The following is a 20,451-nucleotide window of genomic DNA, read 5'->3' as shown; positions in this document are numbered from 1 at the left end:
TTACACGTACCCGGGTGTACAGGCACCGTCGTTGGCGACCAGAAAACCTGCGGAGAAGCAACCTGGTCAAAACTCTGGGGATCGTGGTGAAATCGTATTTAAAGAAGAGTGAGAGAGAGAGAGAGAGAGAGAGAGAGATATGAAAGAAGTTCACCGCCGTTACTCCCGGACTCGTATCCCGTACCTGAGCCAATGTAACCTACACATTAATTGTGATATTTTTACGATGACCGGAACTATGACGTACGTCTATATCGCACATGTTTTAAAACGTTTAGCCGTCCAACATTATTAGAAGATCCACTCGCCAGTAAAATAAATAGGCTTGATGTCAGTTTTAATCGTCTAACGATTCCGCGCTGGAATCTGTATGTGAAATTCTGACGAATTTGCAAACGTAATCAAAACGATTTGTTGACTTTTTGATATAAACACGCTTTTAACTTATCAAACCAACTTTTCAAGAGCGATAGACGATTGTTTCGATTCGAATAAATGTAGAATTATTTTCAATGTAATTAATTTGAAATATATTCGTATTGGTTTTCAAAACGTGCACGTTGCATGTTTTTATGAATTAAATTAACAAAACGTGTTTGTAGCCGATATTGTACAGAGATTTTTTAATATGGCGTACGGAGACAACGGAGACGTGTTGAAAATGTTATCGAAATCGTCCGAGATAAAATTTAACGCCTACATCGATCACGTGTAACTATGTAAGGACTTCAAAGGCGATTCTTTCACCCGTTAGGTGGGGTTTCAAAAATGTCGGTCCGCGTTGCAGTGAAAATCGATCATTGTGAAAATATGAACTTACGAACCGGTCGTCGCGTGATTTTTCCGGTAAAATATCGAGTTAAATGTGAATAACATAACGCGACCGACAATTGTACGCACAAACAGGTATTGCTGGGTCGTCCTGGGGCCTAGACCGAGCGGCGTGGCCTTTATTCGTGTTATATTGTACATTATTCGTTTGTAAAAAGGTTCGACTGGCGACGGGTTTTTTGTGCAAGACACGTACGAGTACGAAGAGCAACAATAAACCAAAGTGAACGCGTTCGTTATTATTGTTATATTATTATTATTATTATTATTATTGTTATTATTATTATTATTATTATTATTATCATCATCATCAACATCGCCGTAGTTCTCGTCGTGGTCATCATTATTACTTGGAAAACACTCGGACGAAACGCGTTTTTCAAACGTAGTACGACAAGGGTGTACAACACATCACGCTGCCAACAATGAATGCGATATAATATAACTCAACTCGTGTTATAAGCGTAGGTAATTCTGTACTTAAAATACATTACAATCCAGAGCGGTTACATTTACTACCCTATACATAAATTTATGATATTTAGCTAAGATAGATCTCGCACAAGGGATAACGTTTTGACGGGACTGTTTTAGAAATCGACTTTTACAACTAACAATAAGGGAATGAATGGGTTTTCAGTTTGGTCCCTTGTACCGTATGATATATGTCTACTACACGGTTTCGACAAAATATAAATTGTGCGCGTAAAATGACCACCACGTCGAGTACATATGATAAATATGTTGGTGCACATGTTTTCGTGACATGACGTTATGCACCTCCCAAATAATAATATACAATTACAGTACAACTATGGATCTATAACGTACCTATATATTACACGTAAATATCGATCGATACAATTTATGGTCACCGCTAGTGTGCTGGTTATTAACTATACTGTGTCTGCTATACCGTATTATCCGTACCGGATTCCGCGCTATTACTACGTCGTATATGTGCTAATCAAAACCCAATTGACAATACATATAATACATATACTAACGCGAAACATACGCTCACATCTCGTACCACGCGAACGTGTGGCGGAGATAAACGTTTCGTTGCAAAAGCCGTTGCACATTGTCGTCGTCGACACGCCGTTAAAGAATAATTATAAAAATATAGAAATATATGATTTTTTTTTTTTTTAAAAAAAAATAGTCACAAAACGCATTGTTATTATTTTAATTTTACGTCAAAAATAATCAAGAGAACTTGAAGGTCGCGGTGTTCTCTCCTTTTTTTCACGGCCCGCTAGACAAGAAAATATTAACGACAGACTACTGTGTGTAATACGCATGCGTCTTTATTGTCGACCGGAGACTTTACAAAATAATATATATACGTGTAGCGATTCTCGTGTAATAGGTATCGGGTCGTGTGTAAGTGTATACTTTTAAAAAAAAAAAGCTATTATAAATATGCGATAAAACTTACCCAGACGACAGGCTATTTGGCCACATAAGATGTCGATGACACCTGTAACAGAAAAATTAAAAAACAAAACATTAATAAACCACATACATACAATTTGATAGAATTTTTAACGTTAATATTATACAGGCCGGAGGACCCGAAATCATAAAAAACTCGCGGAAATTTTTTTTTTTTTAATTGCTGTATTGATAGAGCTAGGGGCGGAACTAGGGGGTGGAAGACGGGGATTCATCCCCGGGCGTAAAATTTTAGAGGGTATAATTTTTGTAATTAATAACAACTAATTTGATATTTTTAACTTTGTTAAATACTGATATTAGGTTTAAACTCAATGAGTATGATTGTATATTAGTTATTAGAAAAAAATTCTAGAGAAGAGTATTTGATTGTTAGTTTATGATAGGACGTAATTTAAACATTTTCTCCTGGTGTAAAAATTCCTAGTTCTCTGGATAAAGCGCTGTAAACGTATATTTGAGTACATAAAACTCGCGGTCAAATGTAAAACGTCGAGTACGCGCTACGAATGCTATCTATACATGGCTCGCGTCAAGTTTAATTTAATTTATCGAAATAATACACATGGTCTGTGTAGGTATTACTGTGCACATCAATAGACTATACATACAGTTGGTGTACGTCAATCGCGGTGTACGATGACGTCAATGCGAAAACGCGCGGCTGTCAAGTGGGCCGTACGTTTATACACGATTAGACGCCCCGTAATCAGATGCAACACAGGAGTTACGCGCAAGACCCGTTTAAAATAAGCCCTGTGATAAGTTACACAAAAATTGTATTCGGTCTCTTCGAGAATTATATTGCGCTAGTCGTTGGGTACTGAGCCTGCCGAAGTCGACCGGAATTTAGTTGTTCACGTTTATAATCTACGGAACGATGACAACGACGGAAATGCGATTTCGACTGAATCTGTACGGTGGTCCCATATACAGTATTTCGGCGGATACCATGGGGTTGTACGTTGTGCGCCATTCGCCAATGCTTCGTCGGGAAAACGTGCAAATCAAAACGGTATCAAATTACTATTTTACCCGCCTGATGTGTCGGATACATTCGAATACATGTGCTAAGACAAATAACATCGTCGGCACCGACGGGGGGGGGGGGGGGCGCAAAAATAAGTACGTTACGTGCAATAACGAATGAGAAAAACGTTCACCGCAGTAGCTCGTATTGTGCGCGGCGTGTGCACAGAGTAGGTACTTGTCCGGTCTTCGGCGCGCGTGTATTTATCGTACGTACAATACAGATGTACTGCTGCAGGTACCCGAACTCGAACCGCGACCTTCTCGGAACGCATTTTTTCGGCCATCGGAAAAATAATATAAATACGTGATTTTTAACACTGTACAATGTACACACAATGAAATAGAGGTGTCCTTTATCGGCGTGTCACGTTTCTCGATTTGACCGGTGTCCTCGACCCGAAGCCGCCGTTTAAAACACTTGGCTCGGAGGGGAAAAATATACGTATCGAATATATAACAATTGAAATTTCGCGAGTTCGGAACCAACAGTTTTGTTATGCAGAGGGTTATTCTGATTTCGATATTTTTAACCAAACGCAATGCGAAATCGAAGTGAATCGTACCGAACTTTCAAATACTTCTCGAACAAAATTATAATTTGGACACGAAATCGTTACAGTACATACCGTGGGTCACCGAAAGGCGGTGGTCCGCGGACAGATTTTATCCGGCCCGCAAACAATGAAAAAAAGTATAAATCGATAACGAAATACATTGGTTTCTTATCGGCGGAAGCAGATATTATACTTGTTGCCAAGCATATCTTATCGCCCGTATCTTAAAGTTTGAATGGGTCACCGTCTACGGAACGTGTCGATTACACGTCAACGTCAGTTCGTCAATTACTGCCGACTCGAGTTGACTTAACTCCTGTTTTATAACGTTATAACTTGCTTCGTTTTAATTTATATTCGTGTTACTTTTTTTTTTTTTTTTTTATGATTATGGACAAGAAAAAAGAATTGATGAATTGGAAAATAAATAGTTTTTGCCTGCGTGGACGGAATTATATTATTTTATTAACCGGACCGCTCGGGGGCATTGTCAGTTTGTTTTATTTACCATCAAATATAGTAGCTATTTTTTAATGTTTTCAATATTATTATTACGAGATTTAATACAGATAATTAGCTAAAAATTTTTTTGCATTTTATTATATTAAAAATATTTGCTTTGAATTTTGATGGCCCCCGAAAATTTAAAAACTGTCCAATGTGGCCTTTCAAAAAATATTAATTGGTGACCCATGGTTTATACAATGCGTTGAAACTAACTAAATATCTACTAGAACTAATTAAAATCCAATAGTATTATATAATTGGAACAATGAATGTTTCGCGTCCGTTGTCGCAGTAAACTTTTGTTCTACACAAGACTTGAAAATTGAATCGTATATATGCACAATGCATATACCATACGTACACGAATGTACAAATATTATGTTAAAATTTTATTGGAATTCGAGTGTTTTCGATAATACACTCATATATTGTGTGACCAAACGTGGTTTTAACAATGTGGTGTTTATCGATAACCGGTCGAGTGTCAACGCGGTTTATCGCCGCGGCTCATGCATCTTGAGAGAACAGTAAACACTACAGAACACCGCGATTACGTTATATTTGCCTTCGATTTGTCGAGAATAGATTGTTTTATGCAAAAGAAGATAGCGGACGGCGACTGTTTCAGATTAAATAATAGTGTTAATCAGTAGACCTCGGATAACAATTTATGTCTATGTAGTGGCGTTTCAATCTCGGCGTGCGCACTCGCGTTTATTATAATATACTCACGTGCCACTGTGGTTCCCGGTCGAGTGCAATATTTTTTATTATTTTCATTTATTTCATATGAATAAGTTAACATTCGAAACCACAATAGAAAATAAGTACCTATATATACATACACACTTAACTAAATTATTCGAAAGTCACATATTCCTTATCGTTTTTTCCACATAAAAATAAATACTATAATTATTTACTGTGTAAGATGGAGACGGACTTTTTTTAAATTCATTTTCACATAGAACGACGTCATAATGTTCTCGATATAGTGAAAATGTCCATTGATATTTTAATTGTTTAACAAACGCGCTTGTAACTCATACACCAAGACCCGAGAGAGAGTTCTTGTGCGATTTGTGGTTTTAATGATGACGATCGATTTTCGTCATCTAGTGTAGTGATAACGCATTCCACACGCGCGGTATCCAACCGTTGATGGACCCAAATGTGTATGTATTATGTAAGAACGTTACGTATGATACACGGACCTTTCATTGAATTTATAATATTAGGTGTTCGTATAAGAATAATGTCGCGGGCGAGTGAGATCGAACACTTTTCTTTCGAACACGCGTCATAATGATCATAAATAATATATTTATTATAATGTATACGTCATACGTGGAATATGAAAATATTATGTGTGTAGGTACTACCAGTATATCGCGGCCGCCATCACGGGTCGACGAGGAAGCCGCCATGACGTGTCGTTGCACTACGCACGAACGGGGGACTGCGCTCTCGCGAGAGGGGAAATTTTCTCCCCCGTTACACGCTATTGTCGTTGTTATTGTTTCGGTTTTTATTTTTTACACCGGCCCCCTAGTTTTCGAGAAAAAAAAAATTAGCCATCTAAGCAGCTGCTTTACACGCCAACAATGGGTGTGCGTATTATATTATATTATGCGTATACGTACGTATATACGTACTATTATACTACACGCGCGGGATAGAACGCATGTAACTTCTAGTCAAACGGACGCGTGTTTGCGCCCGTCCTGTATACGTAATATCGACGGGACGTGGACGATAACGGTCTGTAAGCGTTGTGGTGCACGCTGCAGTTATATATTATACACGTCATGCAGTATTGCAGCAGCCGCAATGGCGACGGAACCCGAGGGGGTGATAAGAACGTGACAAAGTCGAAGCTGGCCAATTATTTCAATCATCTGTGTACCACGTACAGAGGCGTCATTGGAGGGGGGGGCAGACTACGGCTCGATGTCCCACTCGAATGAATTGAAAAAAGTCGGCAATGTTCGATCATCACTAAAATAATTTATACTCAAAACCCTGTTTGAACTTCCTGGAGCTTTTATTGAAACATTAAAAATATTGACTACTTTATTATTTCCACTGGCCACTACAGCTACCAATGAACAATTTTTTTTCTTTTTTAAAACGCGTTAAATCATTTTTAAGAAGTGCAACGGGAGATGAACGATTATGTAAGTCATTCATAATAAATTTAGAAGGAGATAAAATAAAATGTTTACTTAAAAGAAACTGATATGTTCTTTTTTCATGTGTTCAAGAATCGAAGATATTCTCTAATAATTTAATGATTTTTAATATTCAAGATAACATTTTATGTTTGTATAAATAAATTACATTATTTGCTATAAAGTGCTAAATAAACAAATAATAAAATTAATAGTATTTATTTAATAAGATGTATATTATTATTTAATTACATTTATTCATAAGTAACTTATCGGGTAAGTAAACAAATTTATATTTTACTATTTTTAATGTTATTATTTAATTTGAGAAACAAAAACGATTATTGATGTAACCATAATTGTTTGAATATTATGAAGTTGGCAATTTTTTTTAGTTGCCTCACTCTTTCAAAAGCTGAAATTACGTCCCTGATCATGGACTCGTATTATAGAGCAGATACACATCGAAGTTTGAAGCGAAAAAAAATTTGAACATTAGTACCTAATATTGGTAGCCAAATTACGCGTATACTGCATTTGAATGTAGCCGAATACTTGCCGGATAACATTAGCCGATACTTGCGATAAGAGATTAATTAATAATAAATAATCAGATTAATCAGGGATGTCAAAAATTACTATAATAGATTGAGTGGGACAAAAAAAGAGTGTTCATCAACATTTCCGTAACACAATACCAATTATCTTAACACTAATTGTACCAGTAGACATGATGATAATATGGTAGTTCACCCTATATAACGTATACGTAATGTATATAGGAAATTATTGATAGGTCGAAGACTAAAAGTGATTTGTGACAAGTATTTTCGCCGTACACAGATTTATGTATACATGGCGCGTGTTATGCGGCTACTAATCTCGCTACAGTTTTTAATGTAATCGTTTATCGTCACTGCATAATTGTTTTTATCGGCGTGTCGTTAATTGTGCGTGTGTCGACAAAAGCTATAAAACGCGTTACCCTATCCAATCGAGTTGGGGACACGATTTTCGTATACGTTTATCGTTCGTTCATTTGTCGCCCTAAAATATAGAAGCATTGCATATTATTATTAAACACACACGTACCATTCTTATATACCATATACACCATCCCCCGCCGTATGTTATGGCTACAGCTGAACCCCGTGGACTCAACCCTAATTTACCTGCTGCTGCATCAGAGGGACCACGATGGTTGGTTCGCATAGGGTTGATGTTCGCGTTAAGAGGGGACCATCGGTAAAATAAAATATAAAAAAATCGTCGTCGTCATACGTTAAATAGAATAGTAAAGATCGCAGTATGTGAACAACGGATGACAAAAATTAAAAAAAAAAAAAAATCGTTAAAATAACACTTACAACATTATTTTGCGCTGCACCAGACGGCCGTGACTTGTGACTATGACGTGAAAACCACAAGTATATACCAGCGCACACACCTATACGACTACATCATAATGTGGTAGGTATACGTATAGTAGAGTTTTGAAGTAAACGAGCTATAAGTGGCCGAGAAGTCTTACGAAACCGTTACGCCAAAATCGGTTACATCGGAAACAGACTGAACTTCACGGCTAACTAAACTAACTAAAATACATCGATACGAGCAAAACTTGGCGCGCTACCCACTGTCACAGTGCCACACGGATAATCGCACGTCTTCTTCCACCGCCGCCGACGCCACAGTTATCAGTGTTCTCGAATCGTTCTATTATACATGCCTATATTATAATAGGGATTGACACGTAATCTCAACTACTGTTTATGAGTGCGACACAAACACTTGTAAACCTCGAGGACTAAATGACGTGCCCGCACGTCCGTAGAGTCGAATGCGACAATGGAGAATATAAACAATAATTATTGTAAGTACACGCAACACACGAGTCACATATACACTCACACACACACACATATGTGCATATTCACGTGGGACGGGTGTATAAAGCGAGATAATATTCTATAGGTACAATAGGAAATGTGAAATATGTTATTTTTTCTTAAGTTATAAAATTTAAAACTATTTTGCGTTGAGTCGATGATCCTGTTCAACGCGTCAAATTGATACATTTCACTTGAATGCAGTAGTCAATGTTGTAATAACATTGGCTAAAAAACCACTAAAAGAACTATACACCTGATTGCAAATAAATTATTATGTAATTCATAAAAATAGAAAAAGGTAACACGATAGTCATGCGTGGTATCGATTTGATATAAATACCTTTCAGTGAATATTATTATTTGTGAACACCACATAATGTGACTCTTAACTCTTTGAAATATACTTGATAATATGATTGCACTCGTACTATACATAATTTATCTACATAATGTCACGTGGCAACCAAATAAAGGAGGAAAAATAGAGAAATACAAATAACAATTACAGTAGTAGTTATACGTATGTAAATATAAAACAATAAAATCTCCGAAAACCAATTTGTAATAACTAACGTAAGTACAACTAACATGCGAAAAACTGAAAAATAATATGTACCCAAATCCAGAATAACAATTACGGGTCAGTATACCTAACGGTCTGGTTAAAAGGATATCGCAAATAGTGATCAGATTAATAAATTATAATATTATGATTTCACATCGAGTAGGTGCAATTAATAATATAATTCAATATAATAAATATATACAAAAAACAGCTGACATTGTAGAGTTCAATTGACAGTATCGACTATGCATTTGTGGAACCAGAAATAATGTGTTTAAAAAAATGTTTACATATTCGTATTCGTTAACTCTTTGTCATAGTAAATATTATTAATTACACGATTTGTTAGAGATTTTTCGGTTACGTTCAAATTTTGCACAGAAAATATAAGCCGAATTAGATGCGGTGGCATGACGTCGGAATATGCCGGTGTATAATATTAACGACAGCGACGAAACTGTTTCACGTAGTATTTATATATAATGCACAACATAGTTAATTTTAATTATTATCTTAGACAATAAACGCACATGACAATTCTCGTTCGTGACAGAGAACTGGATCACGCGTATTACTGTTACGTAATAAAAATGAATATATAATTAGTCGAATATTTGACCATATAACCATAAGTCATTATTGTAAAACAAACGATTAAAATAATAATTATTAGACGAGAGAGAGAGACGGAAACGACGTCGTATACAGCGGACGCGAGCTGGCTCGACGGAATTCGCGACGGCGGCGGCGGACAACAACGGACGACGATTGTTTATTATATTATTATTTTTATTAATTTGTGTTCGATATGCGATAATTACGGCGGTGCGATTTTTAACATATATTTTTATTTTATATTTTTTAATAACACATCCGGTCGGGGGAACATGACGGTTTCTGCTACCTGGACCTGCTGTGCAACATGTACATTCTTATCTAAAATTACTTCCGTCTGTGTTTTCTGTTGGCATGTGCGCGTATAGATAAGCTGCGAGTATAAGAAGTGCTTCAATAAAAAAAATGACTTGCATTTTAACGAAATTTGTATTTAATACTAATATGATACAATATTATAAAGCTTGCAGAACATAGTTAAAATAATTATAAATTATCGCCGTAAACATTATGCATCGCGTCGTACTTTTGAATTACCTAATTGTTTTCCGCATTTTCATTTTCGCGGCATGAATTAAAAACCATTTATGTGCATATCGTACTCAATAAACTATACTAAAAAAACATGTAAATACATTTTCACCGTTGAAATATTGAAATTCGGAAATCTTTAAAGTGGATAACATTGGTCAAATGCATTTATTCTAAACAAAAATATAAATCAAACAAAAAGTATGCGAGAATCTCGTGTGGGCATATGTTATTTATTACATACCAAGATTTGCACGAAGTAAATAAACTATAAATTATAATAGTTATACATAATATATACTATTTATATTATCTTATAACTACAATGCATATACGATCGGGGGACATGCACGCGGGTTTTTATATTAGTAGTTGCAGCGGTAATGAAATTAATATTTTCGATTCTAGACGGTTGTAAATGGATAACTATCTGGAAAACACGTCGATTCCACTTTGATACTTGATAAGTAAATTATCATTACACCGGTAGAACAAATTAACGATACCAATTATTTGAGTGTGTATGTATTGTGTGAATTATGCGAAAACTTTCGACAGCGCGTTGTTGCTAGCCGCTACGGTAAACTATAGTTATTTCAATTGATATTACTTATAGAACGCATCGAGTACAGAGAAAAAATTTGCCGAAAAAAGAAAGGAGGGACGTATATAGTTTAGCACGAGACAGGGTACTTAATACTCAAAATAATACGTGAATCGGTTAAACCAGCGCTTAAATAATGTTTGAGATTAACAAATCAATAATTAAATAAATTGATAGTCGATACAATTTATGTACACAGCAACAAAAGAGGTACATTTATGCGATAAGGTAATTTTCAAAAAAGAAGACAAACTTACTGAAGGCAGATTTCTAATCACATTAGGTAGAATTGGGTGGTGGAATATAAGTACACATGAATGGATCTTGGGGTGTACAAGTGTTTATTATTTATTTCATTAAGGTTATGATTCTAAAGTCAAAATTTTTAGTTTCTAAATGTAATCAGTGGATTAAAAAAAACGGCGGGCTAAATGATTTTTCGTCTGGAACGATTTTTAACTTGAACGTTTTTCAGTCGAACACGCGATCCACACTGATATATTTAAAATAATTGGTTTAAATAAATCGATACTCGATATTCGCGAGATTTTAAATGTTACACACGATAGTAGAGGTACGCAACGGACGAAATTAAAACTACATCAAAACGGGCAAAAACAAAAAGAAAAACATTTATTGTACACGCGGTGTTCAATCAATAGTGATTACCGAGTATCTACCGTGGTGTAGTGTGTAACAGTGAACTTATTATAATAACGCGGTACGTAGAATGTTAGATTAAATTTTACTATATAGATTTTGCGCGAACCCAAAATGCGCTGTATAAGTATGAACAATTAACAATACTTCTACGTTACGTTATATTTTATAGCAATAATTATCGTCACGAGTAACAAATACGAATACCGTGTTGTTTCGGATTTATTTCGGTTGCCACGCTAGAATATGTTGCGCTAATCGAAATCAACGAACGGTTTAGCGATAAAAAAAAAAAAAAAAAAGTTTGATAATCGCCGCACGAGTATTGAACACGAATTAAAAACATACGAGTGCTCCGATCGAGTGCCGAGTTCGCCCGCGCAGAACGTTATCAGTACACGCACACGCGTACACACTTACCCCGTTCAGTTTGAAGTCGTCGGTCCCGCACGCGATCTTCGTCACAGTCCTCGGAACGGGAGGTGCGGCTTTAGCGCTGGGTCATGCGAGCTGACTCGGGTGACGTGAAGTACTGAGGCGGTACGAACGTGATCGGGCAACGGCGGCGAGATCACAGCGCCGAGGTGCAGTTGACATCGGCTGATGACACGGCTGCGGCTAGTTCGCCCGTCTCGGTGTCCTCTTGGTCTTGCTTCGTACGCGCGGCAATGACACCGGTACAAGCGACTGGATCACCACGGGTTTGCGGGCGGCGAAAACACGGCCGACGTCGAAACGGGAATCACAAACGCGTTGTGTTCACGGTAAAATGTCAATATACACAACCGGTCGACGAGAAATCGTTGTAAAAACGATTGCGAACGCGTACGAGACGAATATTTATCTTGTTGCGGTTCGTCACCAAACGACGGCGACGACGACGACGACGACGACGACGACGACGACGATGACGACGACGACGACGACGCGGACAAGATTACACCGTCACCGAACGCTGTGCACTGAATGTGTGCGTCTCCCCGTAACGTGCGGCTTCCTGGTCCTGTTCCTGCCGCTTCGCGGCGGCGGCCCTCTACCGGCCGGCGGCAACACTACAACGACCGGCCAGCGGTGGGGGAGGCGGAGCACGGTCTTCGCGTTGCTCCCGCGCTCCGCGCCGCACGTTCCGAGGGGCTGCTGCGCGCGCGGTTCACCTGGTGGTGCGTTGTCCGTCCACTGCTGTCGCTGCCGAGGTCCCGGTGCCGGGCCAATCGCGATGCTCCGGCCACGCCCGCTCCGCTGCCGCCGCGAAACGACGTCCGTCCGTCCGTACAATAATAATAATAGTAATAATAACAGTGACGGTAAAAAAATATTGGGTCGAAAAAGTCCTCGGCGGAAAACGTCCCGAAAAGGAAATTCATACATAACGTATACCGTTCGAATCATTAGATGGTTCTGTAACGAGGTATTTTGTTACGACAATCGTGATGAAGGCAATAATACGCGTACGTAGAAATGTACGTATATCAGTAACAATATATAGTTCAATGTACATCCCTTCGTATACTATCGCGTCAGTTAATATTGTATTTCGTGTACAAGTACTTATACCGGTTTGTATATTTTCCTCTTCCGCGTAGTGTTCACGAGAATTATTGATTTACCTATTTTAATAAGTAATTATTATACTGAAACAATCTGTTTACATGTAATCAACGAAATGATGTATTACGCGTACGAACAATACATGTTGTGTGTCGTACACGTTATTATTGTTATTATTCGTGTTCTCATATTATATGTCTTTGCAGAAACTTTTATTTGGGTACAACCGAATTTCATTTTAGAAGATATTTATAACGCACGTATACTGCATAATAAGTAGGTATATATTTATAAATTTTAATTATACATATTATAGGTATATAAAGTCGATTTCGAACTATTTTTTTTTGTAAAATTTACAGAGCATATATCGACTTTCGTAGTGGTCTATTGGTAAATATATTTATGGGTTTACGCACTAATGAAATATATATATCAATCCTAAAAAAATGTTCTCGCTTCGCTCGACAATTTTTTTTTTCTCGCTAAACTAGAATAAATTAAATGAACCCTTTACATGTTTATAACTTCTAATAAGACTATAAAATACAATACCACAAGATATACATTTGCCGCGCGTTATAAATTGCTTGGTGCAGATTTATGAATCATGAGCTGAAAGTCCTTACTCTATATTATATTTCATAACATTTATTTTTCAAAATATTATTTACTAAATTGAACTTAAAATACATTAAACTGTAATTAAACTGTAAACTGTAATCTTCAACATATAAATATTTCATTCAAACTTCTAAACAATTTTTTCCAATGAACTAATAAACAAGTTTTATTTGGTGTACGAGTTATTTTAGGAGCTTAAAGCCGTAAAATAATATTTTACATTAGGTGTACGCCAAAAATAGAAAATCTGCGGCATAACCCACGTACCACCCCAGACTATTTTGTGCATTATTTGTATAGACGTAAAGCCAAAGTATTATTTAACCGTTACTACAGTGATATACTTATAATATTCAGTATAATAGATATTATTAGTATAGATTATATGTACGCCTATGTCTATATATTAGAAAAATCGTACAAAATATTAATAAGTATTCTAAAAATCGCCGGTCGAGAAAAGTATTTTTTTTTTTTTCACGTATTTATTTAATATATATATATGTATATCGTGCATACAGGTACATTTATTCCATTCGTTTTATGCGGACAACTGCTGCAGCTGCGTCAAAAAGATTAATATCTCTCATATTTGTATATATAAAAAAAAAAACACAGCAGTCTGTCTGCAAATAGGACGCGACACACGCGTTTATTATTTTTTCGTTTTTCGATAAATTGTTTCCGCCCGTCAAACCGGCGACGGAGCTAAAGCAAACAACGCGTCACCGCAGAGCGCCGTTCAATAATGATAATAATGATAATAACAAAAAAGTATACTACCTACGAGTACGATACATGTATATGTGTAATATATGTTATTGTTTGGTTCGTGGAAAAATATCACAGATTCCGTTTGTGCGTGCGCACGGGGGAGGGGTACAAACTATATATAAACTAGACATATACCTGGCAGCGATCGTGTATATTATGTTCATAAAAAAAAAAATAAAAAATAATAAGAAGAAAATATTGTGCACAATGAGTTCCGTGCAAGAGAAAAGAGCCTCTAGTTTTCGAGTGGATACGGGTGAGATTTAGTACACGCGTACACACGCATACACTTAACGATGACGAAGAGAGATCAAACGCACTAATCCTGTACATGTATAGATAGAGACCGTTTGGGTAGCGGGTCGTATTATATAGCGGTGTATATAGGTATCTGTAGTGCATAGCTATCTGGGTGTGCAGCAACCCCTGAAAACCCTTTTCACCACCGCACTCTTAATACCTACACTTGTGAGCGGACAATGAGAACAAATTGAACGCGTTTTTTGACGTTTTTTATTTCGGTGAAAAAAAAACCAAAAACAAAATGTGCCGTATTGGTAAATGTGCACGTGTGTATTTTTATGTAAATAATTCAATAACGTAAATATGCAACAGTGTATTTTTACTATTATGTAGTAAGTAGTAACGTACTATTCAACCACGCGCGAACGTTTTTTACGCGTAATTATTACATATCTAATTTATTCGTCATTTTCAGCATGAATCAATACCAAAACCGATATCCGATTTATCGCGATCGCATAAAATAATTACCTACTCAGTCTTACATTTATTATTTTCCTTGTGTAGTGCGACGATGGTTTAATTTTAGTGAATGACGAGGATTATAACATTATATTTTGTGTATACGAGTATTATTGACTAGCTGATTAGTTACAATGCAAGAAACTCAAGTTTCTTAACATTATTTGTCACATGAATTGACATACTATATAAATATTTAGGCTTAACGTTAGTTTATAATAAAATAATGTAGTATTCGTGCTATAATATATAACTAGTTGTACAACCATGGGTACGCTCGTCATGACTCTTATGTCGAAACTTATTATTTCGCGTGGACGAGAAACAAGGCACAATATCGCTTTAAGTCATTTATGTAAATACCCATATCATTTTTGAACGGTACCAATTAATTTCTTTCGAGTGTACTGCACGTATAGGTATATAATTTAATAACAATAGTTGACGTTCTATTTTAAAATACTATAAGTATCAACATTCGACCATAGATCTTTTAAAAAATAATTTATTTAACTTACAACTTAAAAAGTTTCAAACTCATTATTTTTTTTATTGATAGAAATATAATAGTGTAAATTGGCTTTCATTTTCGCTGGCGCAGATTAACATTTTGTAATAGAATCATAACCCCCTTCTCATACTATAAACGTATTATAATCCCCCTTAGAAAAAAAAACAGTTTTTATTGTATCAGTATATTCTACTGTAATCCTATTAGTGAAAACATTATTTTATAGATATTTGCATAAAACACAATAATATTATTAATTTATAATACAAGAATCATAAATAAATATAACTTTTAAAATCAAATAAACTAGGTAATTATTGTATTTCTTCAGACTTCAACGACGTTCTTTGTCAAAGAAAAAAGAGTCAAGCTCGTCGGTAATAACCAGGGTCAAACCCTAGTGCCCGATATTAGTAATGTAGGAATACTGTGTACTTTGGTTTCGTTTCAAACCAATAGTGATTTATTTTTAAATTTATTAAGAACCATTCAATAATTATTGTTAATGATTACTTATTCATGTATACCTAATGCATATAAAATAATATTATAAAATATTAATTATTATTTACTATCAACATTTCAAATTAAATTAATATTATTTCGCTCTTTTGAATTCATTTGATCTCTAGTAGTAGTTACCAGATGTATACTTAAAATTATCGGGTTATTTATTGCAGTTCGTTGAATCGATTATCGGTTTTATATCGGATTATCGAGTGTAAAAAAAAATATGGCATCGGCACAATAATAACTTTATTCGATATTTATTTTGGTCAACTTCTTTCGCGTAGAATATTTTTATATATATTTATAATATATTTTAATTTATACTGCTTGCACAGATATATTTAAACGAAAATATCTATTTTAAAATATTGGTTTTTAAAATACTACCTTCATAATAATACATAGGTACACTCATAGGCAGCACACTAGGCGCCTGGGCACTAGTCGAAAATTGTTTTCAATATGGTTAACATTAATAAGTGATAAGTTCATACCGATATTAAATAAAATTAATTTGTAGAGTTAATATTTTTTCTCTGTCTGATCCTGTTGTAATAGTTTTACTAGAATGAAGTAAATAAGTTATTAACAAAATGGTTACGTATACTTTTTTGGAGTGTATGCTATTTAATTAATTGATACGATATAAAAAATGTATATAACTAATTATTATTTTGTATTATCCAGTGTTGGAAGGTAATAAAAGTTGATGGTAGGGAAATTGCCCCATCCCATTCACATAATTAGTTCATTTTTCTCGGGTACGCCTATGGGTATACGCGTTTTAGCAAAACGATGATCTAATAATGCTGGCCAATATTCACACTTCACGGCACCGTGAACGAAAAAAATATTATATTGCACAAATGTAAAACGGTCGTAGAAAATGTGGGCGACTGCAAGCGACTCGCGTGATGCGCAACAGAAGTGAGAATACCGCGTGAAAAAACATTCTAGCCCCGGTATCCGCTACCACGGAGTTCGTCATAAGCTCTGACTTAAAAATTTTTCTCACGAATTTACGTACGATAAAATAATACGAACACCTTCAATTGTATCCACCCGTATCGTGTGTAACTGTTACCTATTATGTAAACCAATCGATCCGATCGAGCCGAGTGCAGTTCTCGCGACAGGTTACAAATCATTATATTACGATGTACATATTATTTATATTATCGTTGTATTGTACTGTCACGTATCGATCGGTATTTGCGTGCGCGCGCGTGTGTATCGCCGGGTTCGCATCGGCGAGAACGTCGGCTCGCGCCCAGTCATTGTCGGACGATTTGTCACCCGGCACGTAGGCGACCCGTACCGTGTATTTTATACACGCGCCGGACGAGCTATCTGGTCGCGTCCCTCGAGATGTACGTACGGGTCCGCCGCGACTTGATGGATCGCCGTCCGGGGACGTATTTGTTTTGACAAGTATCGCGCGTACACCTTCCGTACGTGTACGCGGGTACAGGTACGCGCGCGGGTCGTCGGCGCGTACGAGCTGCGGTGCGTATTATTATACACGCATACGAATCGCAGACTCTGTAGATATCTACCGTCCCTTATTCTACCGCGCTACGGTCGGTGCGCCCGTTGAAATCCTGACGGCCCTTAGCGCGCGTTCGAATCCATCGGCTCGTTTATTATGTGTGGTAACAACAGTGTTCGTTTTTTTTTGGGGGGGACGCTGGGGGACGGAGTACCTCAACTGATTTTCAGAAATTTCAGCGTCCCCTTACTGCTATTACGTTATGATTGTAACGGTTAACAACTTTTGGGGACGCTCTTTTTTTAAAGTAAACAGAGGCCCTTCTTTAATTTTGCCAAGTCGAGCGTTGAGTAACACGTACTGTAGAGCCGGCGGTTCGATGTCGCGACGATCGTGGGTATATCGTGGGTAGATATCGATATTGACTGAACACGTGGCTACCACACATTATTATGCGTATATTAGAGCTTTCATTTTTTTTTTTATTTATTTATTATTATAAACACTCCGAAGTACGCCTGGTTTGAAAGTGTATCTATGCGGCATGTTAACAATTTCATATTGATCAACTCAATTACTTAAACCGAGTATAGATTATACGTTAAACATTCTACATATATATTGTATTTCAATGTGCAACGATCGAAAGGGCTCATTGAAAACATCGGATTTTATCATTTTTTAGCAGGAATCCTACATGTGATTTGTCGGACTGTTTAATGCATGATTCCTAGTGTTCCAGGTCTGCTGGAAAGTAACCGAAACTGGCAACAAACACGAAATGTCACACAAAATGTTCTCTCATAATTCTGCACGGCACACATGTTATAAATTTATATTATTATGTGTCAGTCATTATTGTTGTTCAACGTATGCCCGCGTATGACAAATGTACGCTCGCGTTCCGGGTGCGTAACGCGTAGTACAACTGTGCACCATATTACACACACGAAGTCATGTTATGTGTTCGTTATTTATGTACGAGTTTTACGATTGTACTATTATGAACACTCGTATAGGTAGCGGTCGGAATATGCACGGCGTCAGACACTAATCGCTGGGAATCGATTCGAAGGTACAGATAACGCGAACGTGATTTATTATCCGCGTTGTTAAGTTATATTTATACTTGCATAGCATGTATGAACAACAGTACACTCGGGTGTCCAGAAACGAAATCATTCAAACGCGCGCTCCACGAAATATTATTTATAAAATATGAATAAATATTATAATACGTACACACATACGCACAAAAACACACACATACACATGCACGCGCACGCGTACACGTGTATAATATATATATACAACTCTCGGTGCAGAAAACAATGACATTTCAATTTGTACGCGCGGGTGAACGACGGATGAATCCGATTCATAAATTAGGATTAAAACCGGTGGCGGCTGCAGGCGAGGGGACTGCCGTGCCGACCAACCCCACACGTCCGCCACTGCTATCGAACCCCGGGGCCCGTTGTTTTTATATACCATTATCGCCGGATGGTTAGGTCGTATATATTATAATGTATACGGTGGCGTATATATTTGTTTATCATTTTTTTTTTTTTTACCACCGATCGGGCACAGGCGTCTTGGTATTTTTTCGGCTGTGGCTCGGGATTACACGGTTCACACACAGTCAAATTATATACACACACACACAGTGTAGGCGTGTGACGTGTGTACGCGCATACCAATATAGTAAAATATATACGAGGCCATCATAGTGGGGACTGCACGACGACACCGCCGCCGCCGCGACTGGCGAGCAGGCCCCGCTACCTCCACCGCTGCGCGGTTAAATCCTTTTATCCGAAACGTTTATCGATTTTTACGCCGGAAAAAGCCTCCGCGTTGCTGCTGCTGCTTGGGAAGGACGGGCTGCAATAACGGCGGCCGAGCGTATACTGTTCGTCCTGTTACGTGGCCGGTGTGTGTGTATTTTAAGCGTAGGTATATATGTGTGTGTGTGTGTGTGTGTATTGTTAACTATAGGTACGTGCTGTGATACAATACACCCACATGCGCGCGTTTGTGTTTACCGACGCGTTATATTGTTCTCTGTCCGCGTACATCGTTTTTAACGAAATCGGTCACAGTGTTGAGATTGCCGTTTTTCTCTGGTTCATTTTGTTATGGTCGTCCCCGCGCAGCATATTTATCAGAGCAAATATTGTATAGGTATCGGTTGGTCGCGTAGCGAAAAGTTTCTTGGGTGTATGAATATCTGGACCGTTATTCTCTGTAATGCAAACAGATGAATTCCGATTGCATTATAGCAAAACATTAAAAATACATATTTTACAGTGAAGACTCGTTTGCGCACAACATTGTGAACAACGTAAACCAGTTTTTAAGTACAATTTTGGGTACACAGGTCGTCCGTATACTCTAAAAGCATTATGTTCGTTTTCAATCGTGATTTTCCATCAGGTTAGGACAAAGTTAGTTTGGGCTGTTACGATCAATATAAGTTTATTGAAAAAATACTCGAAAAATAATTCTGAGATTGGAAGGGTAGGTTAGGTGGCTTAAATACTTTTTTCGGTTTATCATGTTTAAAGACAAATGACGTTTTGGATGCATTTACTAAAATAATTCCGATAGCGCCATGCAACAATAAATACGGATATCTCGGATCATATATTAAAAAAATATATACCTACGAAAAAAATAAATTCTGATTACAAATTTACAAAAATTGATATAACATTTTTAATGCAAGTGCGTACTAATGAATAATAAATATGAGATACTATATTTTAAGCTATACAAATAAATTATTTTAATGACTTGGTTGTAAAAAT

The 20,451-nt window shown here is 36.8% G+C and overlaps 1 protein-coding gene across 5 annotated transcripts in view; it reads right to left on the bottom strand.

Moving 5' to 3' along the window:
* LOC112682666 (homeobox protein OTX1-like) overlaps positions 1-20,451 on the bottom strand; it is a 186,010-nt gene that overhangs the window by 21,262 nt on the left and 144,297 nt on the right. For 3 of the 5 annotated variants that reach the window (XM_025553341.1, XM_025553346.1, XM_025553345.1), the window contains exon 3: positions 2,273-2,314. In XM_025553341.1, the coding sequence (XP_025409126.1) occupies positions 2,273-2,314 (42 nt within the window). Of the gene's footprint in view, positions 1-2,272; positions 2,315-7,920; positions 8,195-11,840; positions 12,402-20,451 lie in introns of those variants that run through there. The other 2 variants (XM_025553344.1, XM_025553343.1) reach the window with 2 other exon arrangements.

This window comes from Sipha flava, unplaced genomic scaffold (assembly GCF_003268045.1).
Source record: "Sipha flava isolate LNK unplaced genomic scaffold, YSA_version1 208_pilon_pilon, whole genome shotgun sequence".
Lineage (NCBI taxonomy): Eukaryota > Metazoa > Arthropoda > Insecta > Hemiptera > Aphididae > Sipha > Sipha flava.
Note: the sequence above shows the minus strand (reverse complement) of the source record. Positions and strands in the feature narration are given on the sequence as shown.